The following is a 17,968-nucleotide window of genomic DNA, read 5'->3' as shown; positions in this document are numbered from 1 at the left end:
TGCTAAGTCTCTGTTTTCTCACGTGTTAAACGAGATTGATAACACCCATTATATTGGATTGTTATAAAGATTACATGAAATAAACATTTGTGAAAATATCTACCATAGTGCCCAGAACTCACTCAACAAATATTCACTGGCACCTATTATGAGCTGGGAAAGATGGAAGGCAAAAGGAAAAGGGTGTGGCAGATGATGAGATGGTTAGATAGCATCACTGACCCAATGGACCTGACCTGAGCAAATTCCAGGAGATGGTAGAGGACAGAGGAGCCTGGTGTGCTGCAGTCCATGGTGATGCAAAGAGTTGGACATGACTTAGTGATTGAACAACAATATTATGAGCCAGGTGTGAAGATATAATGATTGTGGCAGATGTATTTTCCAAAGACGGCTGCCACAACATCTCCCATTCTGCATGCTCTTCTTCATCCTCCCGAAGACAGGTGGAGTCATCCTCTCCCCTTGAATCTGGGAAGGCTAGAGATTCATTGTAACCAAAAGAATGAAGCAGACACAACACTGCTTGACTTCTGAGGCCAGTAAGAAAAGGCAATCAGCTTCTGCCTTGCACTGGAACGTGGGTTTTCACAGCCATGAATTGCTGGGTAAGAAGCCTCACTACCTGAAAATATGCTCTTAAGAAGCCCAGGCCATATAAACAGGTCATACACAATGACTGGTCAATAGCTCCTGCTGAAGTCCCAGCTGACAGCCAGCAACAACTGCCAGACATGAGAATAAAGATGCCTACACATGATCAGGCTTCAGTCACTGACACATCTCAGCTGAGGCACCAGACACTATGGAACAGAGACAACCATTCTCATTGCACCTTGCCCAAGTTCCAAATCAGAAGAATCTATGAACATAATAAAACGGTTGTTTCAAGTTGCTAAATCTGGGGGCAATTTGTTAGAAAGCAACAGTAACTGGAACAGTGATGACCCTGATAAACATGTTCCCTGCCTTCATGGAGTCTATATTCTAGTGGGAGGAGGGCATACAATAAGTAAGAAAATGTCAGCTGGAAATAAGAATTATGAAATGCTGGAATACTATATATCCACATGCAAAAGAATGAAGTTGGGCCCTTTTCTTATACCATATGCAAAATGATGCCTGAAAAAATAGTTATAATTTATAGGCATACCCCAGAGATATTGTAGGTTCACTTCCAGACCACTGCAATAAACTGAATATCAAAATAAAGCAAAGCAAATAAATTTTTGGTTTCCCAGTGAATATAATAGCTATGTTTACATTATACTGTAGTCTATTAAGGGTGTAACACCATTATGTCTACAAAACAATGTATACACCTTAATTAAAAAATAATTTATTGTGGACTTCCCTGGTGGTCCAGTGGTTAAGAATCTGCCTTGCAGTGCAACAGACACATGCTCGATCCCTTGTAAGGTAAGTAAGATTCCACATGCTGCAGGGTAACTAAGCCTGCGCATCACAACTGGAGAGTCCAAGCGCCACAATGAAAGAGCCCATATGCCACAGGTTAAGACCCAATGAGGCCAAGTAACTAGTTTTCTTTTTAATTTGTTGCTAAAAATGCTAGCCACCCTCTGAGCCTTTAGCAAGTCATAATCTTCTCACTGATGGAGGGTTTGAAACATGATGAGAATTACCAAAATGTGACACAGAGACAAGAAATAGGCGAATGCTACTGGAAAAATGGCACTCATAGACTTGCTCAACTCAGGGTTACCACAAACCTTCAATGTGTAAAAAAAAGAAAAAGAAAAAAATGTAGTATCTGCAAAATGCAATAAAGAGGAGTACAATAATATAAGGTATTCATTTATAAGTTACCTTGACCCAACATCTAATTTGAAAACTACAGTGTACTCTTACTGTGAGGAAGTATAATAAGAACAAAATAAGTACAAATGTTAAAGTGATAATTACTGATTTAAGAGCTAAGACTACAGAACTCTCACAAGAAAACACAAAATTAAATCTTCATGATTACTTGGGTTAGACTATGCCTTAGATACAATATAAAAAGCACAAGCAAGAGAAGAAAAAAAATTAGACACTATCAATAATAAGAACTTCTGCGCTTCACAGGACACCATCAACAAAGTGCAAAGACAACCCACAGAATGGGTGAAATCATTATCTGATCAGGACAGTGTTTCTAGAATATGTAGAGGGACATCCCTGGTAGTCCAGTGCCTAAGACTCAGCACTCCCAATGCAGGAGGCCACAGTTCAATCTCATACGCAGCAACTAAGAGTTTACATACCACAACTAGGAGATCGCATGCTGCAACTAAAAACATTCCACGTGACACAACCAAAAAGGATCCCTCACGCTACAACTAAGACTCAGCACAGTCAAATAAATAAACAAATCCAGACTTGACTACATAAAGAACTCTCACAATTCCATAATAGTAAAGACAAAAGAAAAACCCATGGAAAAAAATGGGCAAAGGATCTGAACATGTATTTCTCCAAAGACACGTATGGTCAATGAGCACAGGAAAACATGTGCCATTAGCTAAAACATTAGCCATAACAGAAATGCAAATCAAAAACATAATGATAAAACTTCATACTCACTAGGATGGCTAAAATTAAAAGACAGATGGTAGAAAGAGTTGATAAGAATGTTGAGAAAGTAGAACCTCATACCTTGTTGGTGGGACTGTAAAACAGTGTAGTCACACTGAAAAACAGTTAATCACCTTACCTCCTCAAAATGTTACATATGACCCAGAAATTCCAATCTTAGCTGTATACTAAGAGAACTGAAAACATATGTCTACACAAAAACTTGTACACAAATGTTCACAGTAGCATTATTCATTAAAGCCCCAAATGTGGAAACAACCCAAATGTCCATCTGTTGATTAATGGACAAATAAAGTGTTGTATATCCATATGTTATGGGTTGATTTGTGTCTCCCAAAAGAGATATGTTGACGTCCTAACCACCAGTACCTCAGCATATGACCCGATTTGGAAACAGGGCCTTTGCAGATGTAATTAGTTAAGACAGATCATACTGGAGTAGGGTGGGCTCCTCATCTACAACTGTATCCTTATAAGATGGCTATGTGAAGAGACAGACACACAGGAAGAATGCCAAGTGACTATGAAGGCAGACAGTGGGGTTACACAGCTACAAACCAAGGAATGCAAACCACCAGAAGCTAGGAAGAAGCAAGGAAGGATTTTTCCGTACAAGTTTCAGAAGGAGCATGGCCTGGCCAACATCTTAATTTTGGACTTTAAGCCTCCAGAACTGAGACAATAAATTTCTGTAGTTTCAAGCCGTCCATTTGTAGTAGTCTGTTATGGCAGCCCTAGAGAACTTACACCATATAGTGGGATATTATTCAACCACAAAAAAGGAATGAAGTACTGACACATGCTTTAACATAGACAAACCTTGGAGATATGCTAAGTGGAGGGAATCAGACCCACAAGATTGCTTATTATATGATCCCATTTATATGAAATGTCCAGGATAGGCAAATCTATAGAGAGAAAGTGTGTTAGTGGTTGCCTGATGCTGGGGGGTTGGGGGGCAGGAATGATGAAGGACTGCTAATGGATACAGCATTTCTTTTCTGGGGTGATGAAAACCTTCTCAAATTAACTATAGTGCTGACTGCACAACTCTGTAAATACATTAAAAACCAGTGAGCTGTACAGTCTAAATAGGTGAACCATCCGATATATGAAATATATCTAAAGAAAGCTTTTCAAAAATAATTATGAAAAAAAAAATTAACAGAGAGAGAGAGGAATAGAGGATTAGGAAAGAGCTCTTACATGAAGTAATGTGTGAAATTTGAGCTGAACTGTGTACCGTGAGGACAGCTGTGAGAAGAACATTCCAGGCACAGAGAATGGCACAAATTTCCTTGGGTGAGAACAGGCTTGGCATATCTAAGGAACAGAAAGGTAAATATGGCTAGAATATAAGTGAGGCAGAAAGTGTTATGGGATAAAGTTGGTAGACAGGCAAGGGCTAGAACGTGCATATTAATTCCATAAAAATTATAGGAAATAAGGGTAGCTACAGTAAAATTCCATCTCCTGAGAAGAGTTGACTCATTGGAAAAGACCCTGATGCTGGGAGGGAGTGGGGGCAGGAGGAGAAGGGGATGACAGAGGATGAGATGGCTGGATGGCATCACTGACTCAATGCACATCAGTTTGGGTGAACTCCAAGAGTTGGTGATGGACAGGGAGGCCTGGCGTGCTGCGATTGATGGGGTCGCAAAGAGCTGGACACGACTGAGCAACTGAACTGAACTGACAGTAAAATTCCAGGCAACTTTATTTCATCTCCAGTCCTCAATATGCACCTTTAATCTCAATAGGCTTATATATTAGTAGTAATAGTTACCTCATTTCATATTTAAACATTCATAACTGTAACAATTACTCTTATGGGTATCCAGTCCTAAAGTTACCTGAACCTGCTAGGTTTGGGCCTGGACTAGTCTTAGCAAGAGCAATCTCAAATAGTCAAAATCAGTATAAACCTAGCCCTGAGCCAAGAGTTTTAAGTCTTGAAGGCATAAACATCTCAGTCAAAACTAGGGGACTTCCTTGGTGGTCTAGTGATTAAGAATCCATCTGCCAATGCAGGGGGCACAGGTTTGATCTCTGGTTTGGGAAGACCCCACATGCTATGGAGCAATTTAGCCTGTATGTCACAGCTACTGAAGCCCTCATGCTCTAGAGCCCTGGCTCCACAACAAGAGAAGCCACAGCAGTGAGAAGCCTGTGCACTGCAACCAGAGAGTAGCTCCCACCTGAGAAAGCCCACGCGCCAGCAATGAGGACCCAACGCAGCCAAAAATAAATAAAACTCCTAGCAGCTCTGTAAACACTTAACTGTTGTGCTGAGGAGCTGAGGAGGGATGTGGACCTCAAATACCTGCTGGGACTGGAGTGGGGGAATGGGGCACGGGTCTAGAAATCAAGCTTCTACCTATACCTTATGTAAGGTAGACCCTCCTCTCAGCTTCAAACTCTCAGCTAGTTTACCTCAGTTTCCTGGGCAGGAGAGCTGGCCCAGGAGCCCCCTGAAGCGGGTGTTCCAGTGTGGCCTAAGTGCAAGCACCTGAGAGCGGGTGGACACGTGTATGTACACCAGACAGGGACACGAGGCTGGGGCTTTCCATTACAAATAAAGACTGAATTCCTAGTTGTAAATTTTACTATGAATGTGCGATTTTTCTCCTTACTTCTATCATTAAGAATAAAAAAAACCTGTGATCTATCATGAACTCCTAAATCTGTCAAACAGCAAGCCAAATCAACCCATTGTAGAGATCAAGGATTTTTCTAAGACTCACAGAATGTTCCTATGATTCAAGGAACAGGGAAAAATAAGACCACCATTGGGAATAAAGCAAATGAAATAAGTATTTAACTCAGTATATGTGCTCTCAGTCTATTCACCAATTCCTACCCACTGGACATTTGCAGGTGAAGAAATTTTGAAGTGAATCCAAAAGCCTGCCTTTTCCATTTTGGTTCCAAGCTGGACTACAAGTTTCAGCAAGGAAGGTGATAGGGCAAAATTCAAGAAGGGTGATACTCTGTGTCATCCTAAACTCTCCCTTTTTAGTTTCTCTTAAGTGTTCTCCCCTGTCTTATACTATTATATAGCCTGCGTCAAACACCTGTTGACCTCATTATGGAAGTAGTTCAATAACACCCAGAGACAGGCCTAAGAAGCACATGTGAAAGTGCAAAGAAGATGTCTGAGATAACAGACATAGAAATATGAGATGTAAACAGAACTGGCTAGCCCATTTAATAAGTTTTTTGAAATAACAAAGTGATTAACCAGAAGGCAAGACTACAAATAAATCCAATAAACATATCACCACACATTTGTATACAAGTCCACCCATCTCTTAACTAACAGACAAAAGCAGTAAAAGGCAATAGAAACACTATGCGTTCCCATTTCCCTGGGTGGGGGAAAAGGGGGTGGGGAGCGGAGTTCTAATCAAGAGACTCTCTGTAAAGCTAACAACAAAGTAAAAGAAAACAAACAAACAAAACAAAAAGTTCCAATCTGATTAAAGTTAGTGAAAAATTGTACTTACTGTTTGGCCTGATTAACATGAACCCCTAGTGTATAGCTCAGCCATTTGTATGTCACCTGCAAGAAGGAGTTTAAAAAAAAATTTTATTAGATGACTGCAGAGTGTAGGTCAGCCCAAAGGGCTCCTAAAGATTCCGAGGAGATTACACCTTATAAATTACATTAAATGCCACCCGAGTTTTGCCAAGAACCATCCATCTAGGCAGGTAGGACTCAGACATTTATTTTACAAAGAAGTCTGCATCACAGATTAATGCAAGAATCTAAAAAGGTTGAATATACAAAGAAAAAGCTCTCAATTTCCTTACACTCCCTGTTTCACCCTGGTCCTTCTTTTCACATTTCTGTCCTTTTATGGGGCCACCACCAAACACTATTCTCAAACTCACTCAGAAACTTAAGTTACTTTGGAGTGTACAACTCAGAAACTTCTGAAGAAAGTTGCAGCCACATAAATATTAAAGGGCACAGGTGGTGCAGGGGTCAGGGAATGAGTGAAGTGGATGAATACTCTATCAGAGGTTAGAGTGGGAATTACTGGCCTCAAGCTTTGCTCTTCCTTCCATTCTTCTTGAACTGTCATTTGCCACTTCCTTGTAACCTGTCACCCTCCCCTCAAAGCCTTCCGATTCGAAACGCTGAGTTTCCAGTAATTAGAAGACTTAGCACAGGTTGGGCAAAGACAGTGTGATGTAGAGGAAAGCAACAGCAGAACAGACATAGACTGGAAAATTGATTATCCCGTGTGTGTGTGTGCCTGTGCGTGCGTGCGTGTGTGTGTGTGTGTGTAAAATTGATTATCCCGTGTGTGTGTGTAAAATTGATTATCCCGTGTGTGTGTGTGTGCGTGTGTGTTAGTCTCCCAGTTGTGCCCTACTCTTTGTGACCCCATGGACTACAGCCCAGTAGGATCCTCTGTCCATGCAATTCTCCAGGAAAAATACTGGAGTGGTTGCCATTCCCTTCTCCCAGGAGATCTTCCCAACCCAAGGATCAAACCTACATCTCCTGCAGGTGGATTATCCCTTACTAACCACAAGTTAATCTTGCCTGGTGGCTCAGAGGTTAAAGCCTCTGCCTCCAGTGCGGGAGACCCAGGTTCGATCCCTGGTTCCGAAGGATCCCCTGGAGAAGGAAATGGTAACCCAATCCAGTATTCTTGCCTGGAGAATCCCATGGACGGAGAAGCCTGGTAGGCTACAGTCCGCGGAGTCGCAGAGTCGGACACGACTGAGCGACTTCACCTTCCTTCAATCACAAGTTATTTGGCCCCTCTGCTTCAACTACCTTTTCTAAGGCTACTCCCACCGACCTCTATGTGCTCAGTCACTTCAGTCGTGTCCGACTCTCTGTGACCCCACGGACCATGGCCCGCCAGGCTCCTCTGTCCATGGGATTCTCCAGGCAAGAACACTGGAGTGGGTTGCCATTTCCTTCTCCAGCGCTAAAGTATAAAGAGAATCACTGTAAAAAAGTAAACGCAATAATGTATATCCAAAGCTCACATCCATCGTCTCACTTGATCTTTACATCAACCCTGTAAGGCAGGTCAAGCCTGAATCAATAACAAACTTCGACGAAAACGAAAACAACTGACGGTCAGATTAAACAACCTGTTACTTAACCCGGTCAAAACACAATTTCCTCAACTGTAAACTTGAGACTTCAAACGCCAACCACCTTGCCAGAAACGTGTAAAGACTCCTTAGAAACAACATCAACTTAAGGCTCCTCCCTCCCCGCCCGACCTCCGTGGCCCTCGGTCTGCGCAGAGCCCAGCACGCCCACCCGAGGAACCTGGATCTGCCGGCGGGGCAGAAGTCCTCCCCGGCGAGTCCCCGCCCTGCCTGGGGCACCAGGAGTGGGGACCGTCTCCCCTGGACCAGCCCCATGCGGGAACACGTAGAGGGATCAAGGCCCCTGCCGCCCTCGCTGGGCCCAAACCCCCAGTCGCACGCCCGCATTCCCCAGTCCTAGCTCCTCACGATCTTGTTCTGGTCCGTAACGAACTCGTCTATATTTTCCAGATAAAACTGGTCCGCCATGGTGCCGCGCCGTTCTGCTCCGCCGCAGCTGAGCTCCCCTAGCCGCCACAACCGCAGCTCCCGCCGGCGGGAAACGTCTTTTCTCCCTCCCAGGTCCCGGGTCGTTTCCCACGGCAACGAAGGCGACGCGCTACGGCGGCCGCTCGAGGGTCAAACTAGTCTCGGAGGCGGCGCAGGCTGAAGTAGGTGGAGCTAACAGGAGCTGACGGAAGTGAGGAACGAGGGGCGCAGGCGTGGTCTGGAACGGCTGACTGTAGAACCTTAGTGTCAATCCAGGCTCTGCCAGTTCGTGGCTGACACACTGCAAGACACCTCACCACTCTAGGAGTCGCGGTCTTTCCACCCGTAAACTGATAAAATAATCTTGCCCTGTCACACATTTAGTCAATGAATATTAATTAGGTACCTAGCCTGTTTCCAGCCACTTCCTAGGCACTAGGACACAGCAGTGAACAATAAAGACAGAAATAAATATTAAAAGTCCTGCCAGCTGGGATAAAGTACTGCCTGTTACAATCTCTCAGAATTGAGAAATTAGGGAAAGTTTTCCAGAATGAATGAGAGAGGGGGTGTTTGCTGGGAAGAGAATAGTTTTCATTATAGTTGAAATGTTGGGAGAAAAGGACACGAGGAGAGATGAGACGAAGGAAGAAGCCAAACTATGCTGTGCCTACAAGGTTTGCGTTAAAGGGCACGTGAACTCTATTCTCAAGAATTGGGGGATTTCAAATAAAATTTCTCCTAACATCAGCTTAAAAAAAAATCCTTCCGTATAAGCTGTGTATTTCAGAACGGCAGCACAGTGAATAATGGAGCTGGCACTAGAGTCAGACCCTGGATTTGAATCCTGGTTTTGATATTCGTTGTGTGAACTTAGGTAAATTGCTTACCCACTGCAAGCTTGTTTCTCCATCTGTAAGATGGATATAGTAAAAGCACCCACTTCAAATGTTGGTTGCAACATGCATTCATTCAGGATATAGTTAGCAAAAGCCTAGTAGGGGCCTGGCATTGTTCTACAGCTGTGATCAATAACACAGGGAGCCTGTCCAAATGTAGCTTACATTTTCTTGGAGATTTTTGAGTGAGGGATCATAGCAGCTTAAAAATTAATTTCTAGTGTACTAGAAATTGAGAACCCAGTAAACTTGGTTTCCTTTTGAGTCAGGAAAACCCACTAATGAATTAGATGAGTGGAGAATGAGAAAGATGGCAATAAAAATTGCCTAGACTTGGAACCTAAATCTATATGTTAATAGTGATATCTTTGACTGTGAGATATGAAGACTGAGAGAAAGTACAGATGAGAAAATTAAAGAATTTTATTTGGCCAGAGTTATAAACCAGATAACCCTTGTGCCATGCCTGCACACAATGAAATCAACAGTTAGTATCTGTACTTGGGATTGGTGGGCTTCCCCAGTGGCTCAGATGGTAAAGAATCCACCTTCAATGTGGGAGACCTGGGTTCGATCCCTGAGTCAGGAAGATCCCCTGGAGAATGGGATGGCTAACCCACTCTAGTATTCTTGCCAGGAGAATTCCGTGGACAGAGGAGCCTGCTGGGCAGTCCATGGGGTCACAAAGAGTCAGACACAACTGAGCAACTAATACACACACTTAGACTGGTGACACTGGCTTTGCTGGTGGCTCAGATGGTAAAGAATCTGGCTGCAGTGAGAGAGACCCAGGTTCAATCCCTGCGTCAGGAAGATCCCCTGGAGAAGGAAATGGCAACCCACTCCAGTATTCTTATCTAGGAAATCCCACAGACAGAGGAGCCTGGAGGGCTACAGTCATGGGGTTGCAAAGAATTGGACACAACTAAGTGACTAACACACTCTCTGGTGACACTGAGCAGAGGAGTGAAAGAGGCACAAAAGACAGATTTCAGTGATTCAAGAAGTGAGGAAGAATGAGAAAAGGAACTGAAGATAGAGCGTAGAGACAACTCTGGCTAATTAACTCCGTGAAACAGAGAGGAGAGTGGGGTGAGGATCATGACTTTCACAACAAGTCTGCCTAAGCAACAGGGGTGGGAAGTGGTGGTGGGTGTTTGTCTGGGAAGGAAGTATGATAGGCCTTCTGGAGTCTTTTCTATGTAGAAGATCCTCATGCAGGCTTGCCTCAGAAACTGCAGGCCTGAATCTGCAGGAGAGCATGTGACACACCCTCAATTCCCATTGAATGGAAATTTTTCCAAAGGCCTTTTTCCCCCTGGATTCCCAGAAGCCAGCATGGACATTGCTGGCAGAGCGTAGGCCCTTAACAAATATTTGTTGACTGATAACTAAATGGCAGAATGAGTAGATGGATGGATGAATGGAATTGAATTAAACATTGTTCTGCTCTATAATCCCTTTTGTTGATTTTCAGAACATTGTTTGTGGAAGGTTTTGTCTTTCCTTTCCATCCACCTCTGCAATGGTTACATAGTCTGTTATAAGGGGGAGCATAATCGATAAGTTAACTGGGGAGATTCAGCTGCCTTCAAAGTCCTAGTGATCAGAAAGAGGGGACAAGGGGTGACCTTTTATGGAAAAAAGTCAGGACCAGGCCCAGATCCTAAACAGGCTTGAGACTTGCAAAGAACACTGCTGCTGGAGACCCCAAAGGGAGGCGCCATGCATTCTTACATGTACAATCTTTATAGACAGGACTTTATCTAGTAAACACTCCATATACTTTGAGTTGACTAATTTGAAGCGTCTTCAGTTCAGTTCAGTTCAGTTCAGTTGCTCAGTCGTGTCCGACTCTGCAACCCCATGAATCGCAGCACGCCAGGCCTCCCTGTCCATCACCATCTCCCAGAGTTCACTCAAACTTACATCCATCGAGTCGGTGATGCCATCCAGCCATCTCATCCTCTGTCATCCCCTTCTCCTCCTGCCCCCAATCCCTTCCAGAATCAGTCTTTTCCAATGAGTCAACTCTTTGCATGAGGTGGCCAAAGTATTGGAGTTTCAGCTTTAGCATCATTCCTTCCAAAGAAATCCCAGGGCTGATCTCCTTCAGAATGGACTGGTTGGATCTCCTTGCAGTCCAAGAGACACTCAAGAGTCTTCTCCAACACCACAGTTTAAAAGCATCAATTCTTCGGCGTTCAGCTTTCTTCACAGTCCAACTCTCACATCCATACATCAGTTCAGTTCAGTTCAGTTCAGTCACTCAGTCGTGTCCGACTCTTTGCGACCCCATGAATCGCAGCACGCCAGGCCTCCCTGTCCATCACCATCTCCCGAAGTTCACTCAGACTCACGTCCATCGAGTCCGTGATGCCATCCAGCCATCTCATCCTCGGTTGTCCCCTTCTTCTCCTGCCCCCATCCCCCCCAGCATCAGAGTCTTTTCCAATGAGTCAACTCTTTGCATGAGGTGGCCAAAGTACTGGAGTTTCAGCTTTAGCATCATTCCTTCCAAAGAAATCCCAGGGTTGATCTCCTTCAGAATGGACTGGTTGGATCTCCTTGCAGTCCAAGAGACTCTCAAGAGTCTCCTCCAAGACCGCAGTTCAAAAGCATCAATTCTTCGGTGCTCACCCTTCTTCACAGTCCAACTCTCACATCCATACATGACCACAGGAAAAACCATAGCCTTGACTAGATGAACTTTAGTTGGCAAAGTAATGTCTCTGCTTTTGAATATGCTATCTAGGTTGGTCATAACTTTTCTTTCAAGGAGTAAGCGTCTTTTAATTTCATGGCTGCAGTCACCATCTGCAGTGATTTTGGAGCCCAAAAAAATAAAGTCTGACACTGTTTCTACTGTTTCCCCATCTATTTGCCATGAAGTGATGGGACCAGATGCCATGATCTTCATCTTCTGAATGTTGAGCTTTAAGCCAACTTTTTCACTCTCCTCTTTTACTTTCTTCAAGAGGCCTTTTAGTTCCTCTTCACTTTCTGCCATAAGGGTGGTGTCATCTGCATATCTGAGGTTATTGATATTTCTCCCAGCAATCTTGATTCCAGCTTGTGCTTCTTCCAGTCCAGCGTTTCTCATGATGTACTCTGCATATAAGTTAAATAAGCAGGGTGACAATATACAGCCTTGACGTACTCCTTTTCCTATTTGGAACCAGTCTGTTGGTCCATGTCCAGTTCTAACTGTTGCTTCCTGACCTGCATACAGATTTCTCAAGAGGCAGGTTAGGTGGTCTGGTATTCCCATCTCTTTCAGAATTTTCCACAGTTTATTGTGATCCACACAGTCAAAGGCTTTGGCATAGTCAATAAAGCAGAAATAGATGTTTTTCTGGAACTCTCTTGCTTTTTCTGCTTTTGAATATACTATCTAGGTTGGTCATAACTTTTCTTCCAAGGAGTAAGTGTCTTTTAATTTCATGGCTGCAATCACCATCTGCAGTGATTTTGGAGCCCCCCAAAATAAAGTCTGACACTGTTTCCACTGTTTCCCCATCTATTTCCCATGTAGTGATGGGACCAGATGCCATGATCTTCGTTTTCTGAATGTTGAGCTTTAAGCCAACTTTTTCGCTCTCCGCTTTCACTTTCTTCAAGAGCCTTTTTAGTTCCTCTTCACTTTCTGCCATAAGGATGGTGTCATCTGCATATCTGAGGTTATTGATATTTCTCCCAGCAATCTTGATTCCAGCTTGTGCCTCTTCCAGCCCAGCGTTTCTCATGATGTACTCTACCTTTCAGTATTTCTTCCAAGACTCCATAGAGTAAGAGACAAAATCAGATGGTAGACTCTCCCCAAACTGACTCTCCTCATCTCCCTGTTCCCTATCCCATGAGGAAATGCCTCCATCATCCTTCTGATCTCCCTGGACATGCTCTATTTCAGACCTTCCTTATCATCAGTCTTCCGTTTTTATGTTGTTTTTCATCGTATAAAGGAAATCCATGCCCATCCACATCTTCTCTAGCCTGATCCCTGTTTCAATCTTCCCCCAACCCCAATCTGGGTCCCTCTTTAGTTTCAGGATGACACTTCTAAAACACAAAACTGATGATGTTGTTCCCGGCTTAAAAAACCACAATCCAATTTTAGAACACTTCCATTGCCCCCCAGAAGTGCTCTTGTGCCCTCATTCCCTACTTACACAAACAGTCCCTATTCTCACCCCCAATATCAGGCAACAAAGGGTGTGCTTTCTATCTCTATAATTTTTTCTCTTCTAGAAATTTCATATAAATGGAACCATAAATATGTAGTTTTCTGGGTAGGGTTTCTATTATGGACTGAGGTGTGTCCCCCCCATAAATTCATATGTTAAAGTCCTAGCCTTCAAAAGCTCACATTATAACTGGCAACAGGGTCTTTAAAGAGATAATTAAGTTAAAATGAGGTCATTTGGGTGGGTCCTAATCCCTGGTGTCCATATTAGAAGAGGAACCTAAGACAGGCAATCCACTGCACACAGAAGACCATGTGAAGACCCAAGAAGAAGATGACCATCTATAAGCCAAGAAGAGAGCCCTCAGAGGTCAACCCGGATGACATCACGATCTTGGACTTCTAGCCTCCAGAACTGTGAACAAATAAATTTCTATTTTTTAACCCTCCCAGCCTGGTACTTTTTTATGGCAGCCCTAGCAAACTAATATCGCTTCTTTCATGTAGCACAATGTGTTTGAGCTTCTTTTAAAATAGTGTAAATATTAGTAGTTCTTTACTTTTTGTGCTCGGTAGTATCCAGTGGATGTACCATATTTTGTTTATGTATTCAACAGTTGATGGACATTTGAATTACTTCCAGTTGTGGTGCTAAAACTCCTGCTAAAAAATTTGCATACAGGTCTTCACAGGAACATATATTTTCATTTCTCTTGGGTAGATCCAAGAGCTTTCAAGATCAAGTTTAAGTTTATTACTTCTTCAACCTCACCTCTCATCCTTCATTGCTTCTTACCTTTACTTCAGCACCATAGATTACTCATAACTCCTTGCATATACTATTCTATTTCTCACCTGTAAGTCTTTACATCCATGATACCCTCTCTGGGCTTTTGTTTCCTCATGGTAAAATGGAGATAATAATCAGACATATTGAGTTTGAGATACTAGTGGAATAAAATCTAATTAACAGTACCTCTCTTGCCTGGAAACTCCCATGGACGGAGGAGCCTGGTAGCCTACAGTCCATGGGGTCTCTAAGAGTCGGACACGGCTGAGCGACTTCACTTTCACTTTTCACTTTCATGCATTGGAGAAGGAAATGGCAACCCACTCCAGCGTTCTTGCCTGGAGAATCCCAGGAATGAGGGAGCCTGGTGGGCTGCCGTCTGTGGGGTCGCACAGAGTCGGACACGACTGAAGTGACTTAGCAGCTCATCTAGACAGTGCTTTACACAAGTTTTCAAAGCCTATTTACATCCTTTATCTCCTTTGATCAACTTTCTCCAATAGTCACAGATTATAGGTTAGCAGCTATGACTGTGAAAGTAGCTCAACTGTGTCCAACTCTGTGAGCCCATGGACTATACAGTCCATGGAATTCTCCAGGCCAGAATACTGGAATGGGTAGCCTTTCCCTTCTCCAGGAGATCTTCCCAACCCAGGGATCAAACCCAGGTCTCCCTCATTGCAGGCAGATTCTTTACCAGCTGAGCCACAAGGGAAGCCCAAGAATACTGGAATGGGTAGCCTATCCCTTCTCCAGCGGATCTTCCGACCCAGGAATCGAACTGGGGTCTCCTGCATTGCAGGCGGATTCTTTACCAACTAAGCTGTCAGCAGACTGTAAAAAGGGCCAGAAATTACTCCCTTCCCTCTACCTATACCTTTCGAAAGCATCCTCCCACCCTGACTCTGGTTTGCTTTTGTGATTCACTTTGACTAGAAACACGCTTGAGTATAGGGGTTTCCCTTCTCTTATTTCATGAGGAGTCCAGAGATCACCATGTGGATGAGCCTAGGTTAGGCTGCTAGAGGACAAGAGGCCACGCTGGAGGAGAATGAAGGTACCCCATATATGTGAGTGAGGTGACTACCCAATTTGCCAGTGGACTATAGATCCAAGGAGGAGCCTAGCATAGATCCGTTGAGCTAACCAACACCAGGTGACCTATAGCATCTGAGCTAAATAAAGTAATCATAGATTTAAGGCACGATGTTTCAGGTTGAGTCATTTTACATCAATGCTAACTGATACAGATATTCAGTACAATAAAGCTTTGAAGCTAAGCAGTCTGGGTTTGAATTCTAGCTCTGCCATCTACTAGCAGCGTGGCCATGGGCAAGCTACTCCATCTTTCCAAGCTTCAGTGTCCTCATCTGAATAAAGAGGGTAATGGTAGTGCCCATCCCCTGCGGTTGCAAAGATTCAATAAGATGATAGATGTCAGGCATTCCCTCATGTGCTACTGGGCTCAGCATAACTCCCTAAGAGGGACCTATTGTTCAGATGAGTAACTAAAGATTAGAAAACTAAACTCCCAGATGTTTAGTGACTTTCTCCAAGATCACACAGCCAGAAAATGACTGAACCTGGGGCTGACATTAGGACTTCGTGACCTCCCCCAAATCTAGGATTCATGACAGATAGTGGAGGAGATTGACTGGTGGTTGGGAGGATCATTCATTGTTCCCCTGATGACAGATTTCATACTGGTCTCAGTGTGAAAGCCAAAATAGACCAAGGTTAATGAATGACCAAACTGAAGTTTTATGAAGATTAGCTTGGTAACAAAGTACAAATCACTGGCAGGCATTGATGGTCCCATATCTTCATTCTCTGAACTCCATGTCTATCCAGGTCTGTTTTTTGTTTGCACTGTTTCTCAAATCCACTCTTTTCTTTCCATTTTCTTACCTTAACCTGTGCCCCTTTCTGAAGCTTAACTTCCTATGGTGTGGCCTGTTCCAATCCTTTCTCTTCTGCCTGAAACTTCTACACTTTGGACTCTGTGCTAGTACGTCACTGATGCTCACCACAGGACAGATTCTGCATGTGGGTTTTACCCAGAAGCTGGCTAGATGTCTTCCAGATAAGAAATGAAAGACCTCAAGACATCTTATTCAGAAAACCAAGGGCCTACAGGGATCTGACCAGTTCTGCAGGCAGTATCCAAAGCCTGACAAAGACTGGCAGGTACGTACCATCACTGAGCAGCAGATGGCAGTGTCAGCACTTCCTTTGTCATCTCCCAGCAGGAGCCGCTGGTGCTCCTTTTCACAGGAAAAATAAGAAGGAAGATAGGACCTTAACAATCACTCTGTGGTTAAGAAAACACTCTGTGGTCAAACTTTAACTGATTTAGTTGCCTGAATTGAAAGAAAAAGGGATTTCATACAAAAATAGGGTTTCAGGCTTTATTTATTAACTCAAACATCCAGCTGCCATCTTTTGCCCAGCCTGTGCTCTCCTGTTCAGTTCAGTCTAGTCGCTCAGTCTTGTCCGACTCTTTGTGACTCCATGGACTGCAGCATGCCAGGCTTCCCTGTGCATCATCAACTCCTGGAGCCTGCTCAAACTCATGTCCATCGAGTTGGTGATACCATCCAACCATCTCATCCTCTGTCGTCCCCTTCCCTCCTGCCTTTTAGCTTTCCTAGCATCGGTCTTTTCCAGTGAGTCAGTTCTTCACATCAGGTGGTCAAAGTATTGGAGCTTCAGTCTTTCCAATGAATATTCAGGACTCATTTCCTTTAAGAGTGACTGGTTTGATCTTCTTGCAGTCCAAGGGACTCTCGAGTCTTCTCCAACACCACAGTTGAAAAGCATCAATTCTTTGGTTCTCAGCTTTCTTTATGGTTCAACTCTCACATCCATACATGACTACTGGAAAAACCATAGCTTTGACTAGATGGACCTTTGTTGGCAAAGTAATGTCTCTGCTTTTTAATATGCTACCTAGGTTGGTCAGAGCTTTTCTTCCAAGGAGCAAAGTGGCTTTTAATTTCATGGCTGCAATCACCATCTGCAGTGATTTTGGAGCCCCAAAAAATAAAGCCTGTCACTGTTTCCATTGTTTCCCCATCTATTTTCCATGAAGTGATGGGACTGGATGCCATGATCTTCGTTTTTTGAATGTTGAGTTTTAAGCCAGCTTTTGCTCTCTCCTCTTTCACTTTCATCAAGAGGTTTTTAAGTTCCTCTTCTCTTTCTGCCATAAGGGTGGTGTCACCTGCATATCTGAGGTCATTGATATTTCTTGTAACATTGTATAGGAGGCAGTGATCAAGACCATCCCTAAGAAAAAGAAACACAAAAAGGCAAAATGGTTGTCTGAGGAGGCCTTACAAATAGCTGAGAAAACAAGAGAAGTGAAAGACAAAGGAGAAAAAGAAAGATATACCCATCTGAATGCAGAGTTCCAAAGAATAGCAAGGAGAGATACGAAAGCCTTCCTCAGTGATGAGTGCAAAGAAATAGAGGAAAACAATAGAATGGGAAAGACTAAAGTTTTCTTCAAGAAAATCAGAGATACCAAGGGGATATTTCATGCAAGTTCAGTTCAGTCGCTCAGTCCTATCCAACTATTTGCGACCCCATGAACAACAGCACACCAGGCCTACCTGTCCATCACCAACTCCCAGAGTCCACCCAAATCCATGTCCATTGAGTTGGTGATGCTATCCAACCATCTCATCCCCTGCCGTCCCCTTCTCCTCCTACCCTCAATCTTTCCCAGCATCAGGGTCTTTTCAAATAAGTCAGCTCTTCACATCAGGGGGCCAAAGTACTGGAGTTTCAGCTTCAACATCAGTCCTTTCAATGAATATTCAAGACTGATTTCCTTTAGGATGGACTGGTTGGATCTCCTTGCAGGCCAAGGGACTCTCAAGAGTCTTCTTCAACACCACACTTCAAAAGCATCAATTCTTCGCCTTCTTTACAGTCCAACTCTCACAT

General features: G+C 43.6%; 1 protein-coding gene across 1 annotated transcript in view; it reads right to left on the bottom strand.

Moving 5' to 3' along the window:
- The window catches only part of POLD3 (DNA polymerase delta 3, accessory subunit), a 42,891-nt gene extending 34,691 nt beyond the window's left edge, over window positions 1-8,200 (bottom strand). Inside the window, exons 1-2 of the mRNA XM_052652489.1 lie at window positions 8,086-8,200; window positions 6,102-6,157 (exon numbers count right to left, since the gene is read on the bottom strand). Of these exons, the coding sequence (XP_052508449.1) occupies window positions 6,102-6,157; window positions 8,086-8,145 (116 nt within the window). The 5' untranslated portion in view covers window positions 8,146-8,200. The remainder of the gene's footprint in view (window positions 1-6,101; window positions 6,158-8,085) is intronic.
- Between the last annotated feature and the right edge of the window lie 9,768 nt (window positions 8,201-17,968).

This window comes from Budorcas taxicolor, chromosome 15, assembly GCF_023091745.1.
Source record: "Budorcas taxicolor isolate Tak-1 chromosome 15, Takin1.1, whole genome shotgun sequence".
NCBI classification, from domain to species: domain Eukaryota; kingdom Metazoa; phylum Chordata; class Mammalia; order Artiodactyla; family Bovidae; genus Budorcas; species Budorcas taxicolor.
The sequence above is the reverse complement of the archived record's forward strand: the minus strand, read 5'-3'. Positions and strand labels throughout refer to the sequence as shown.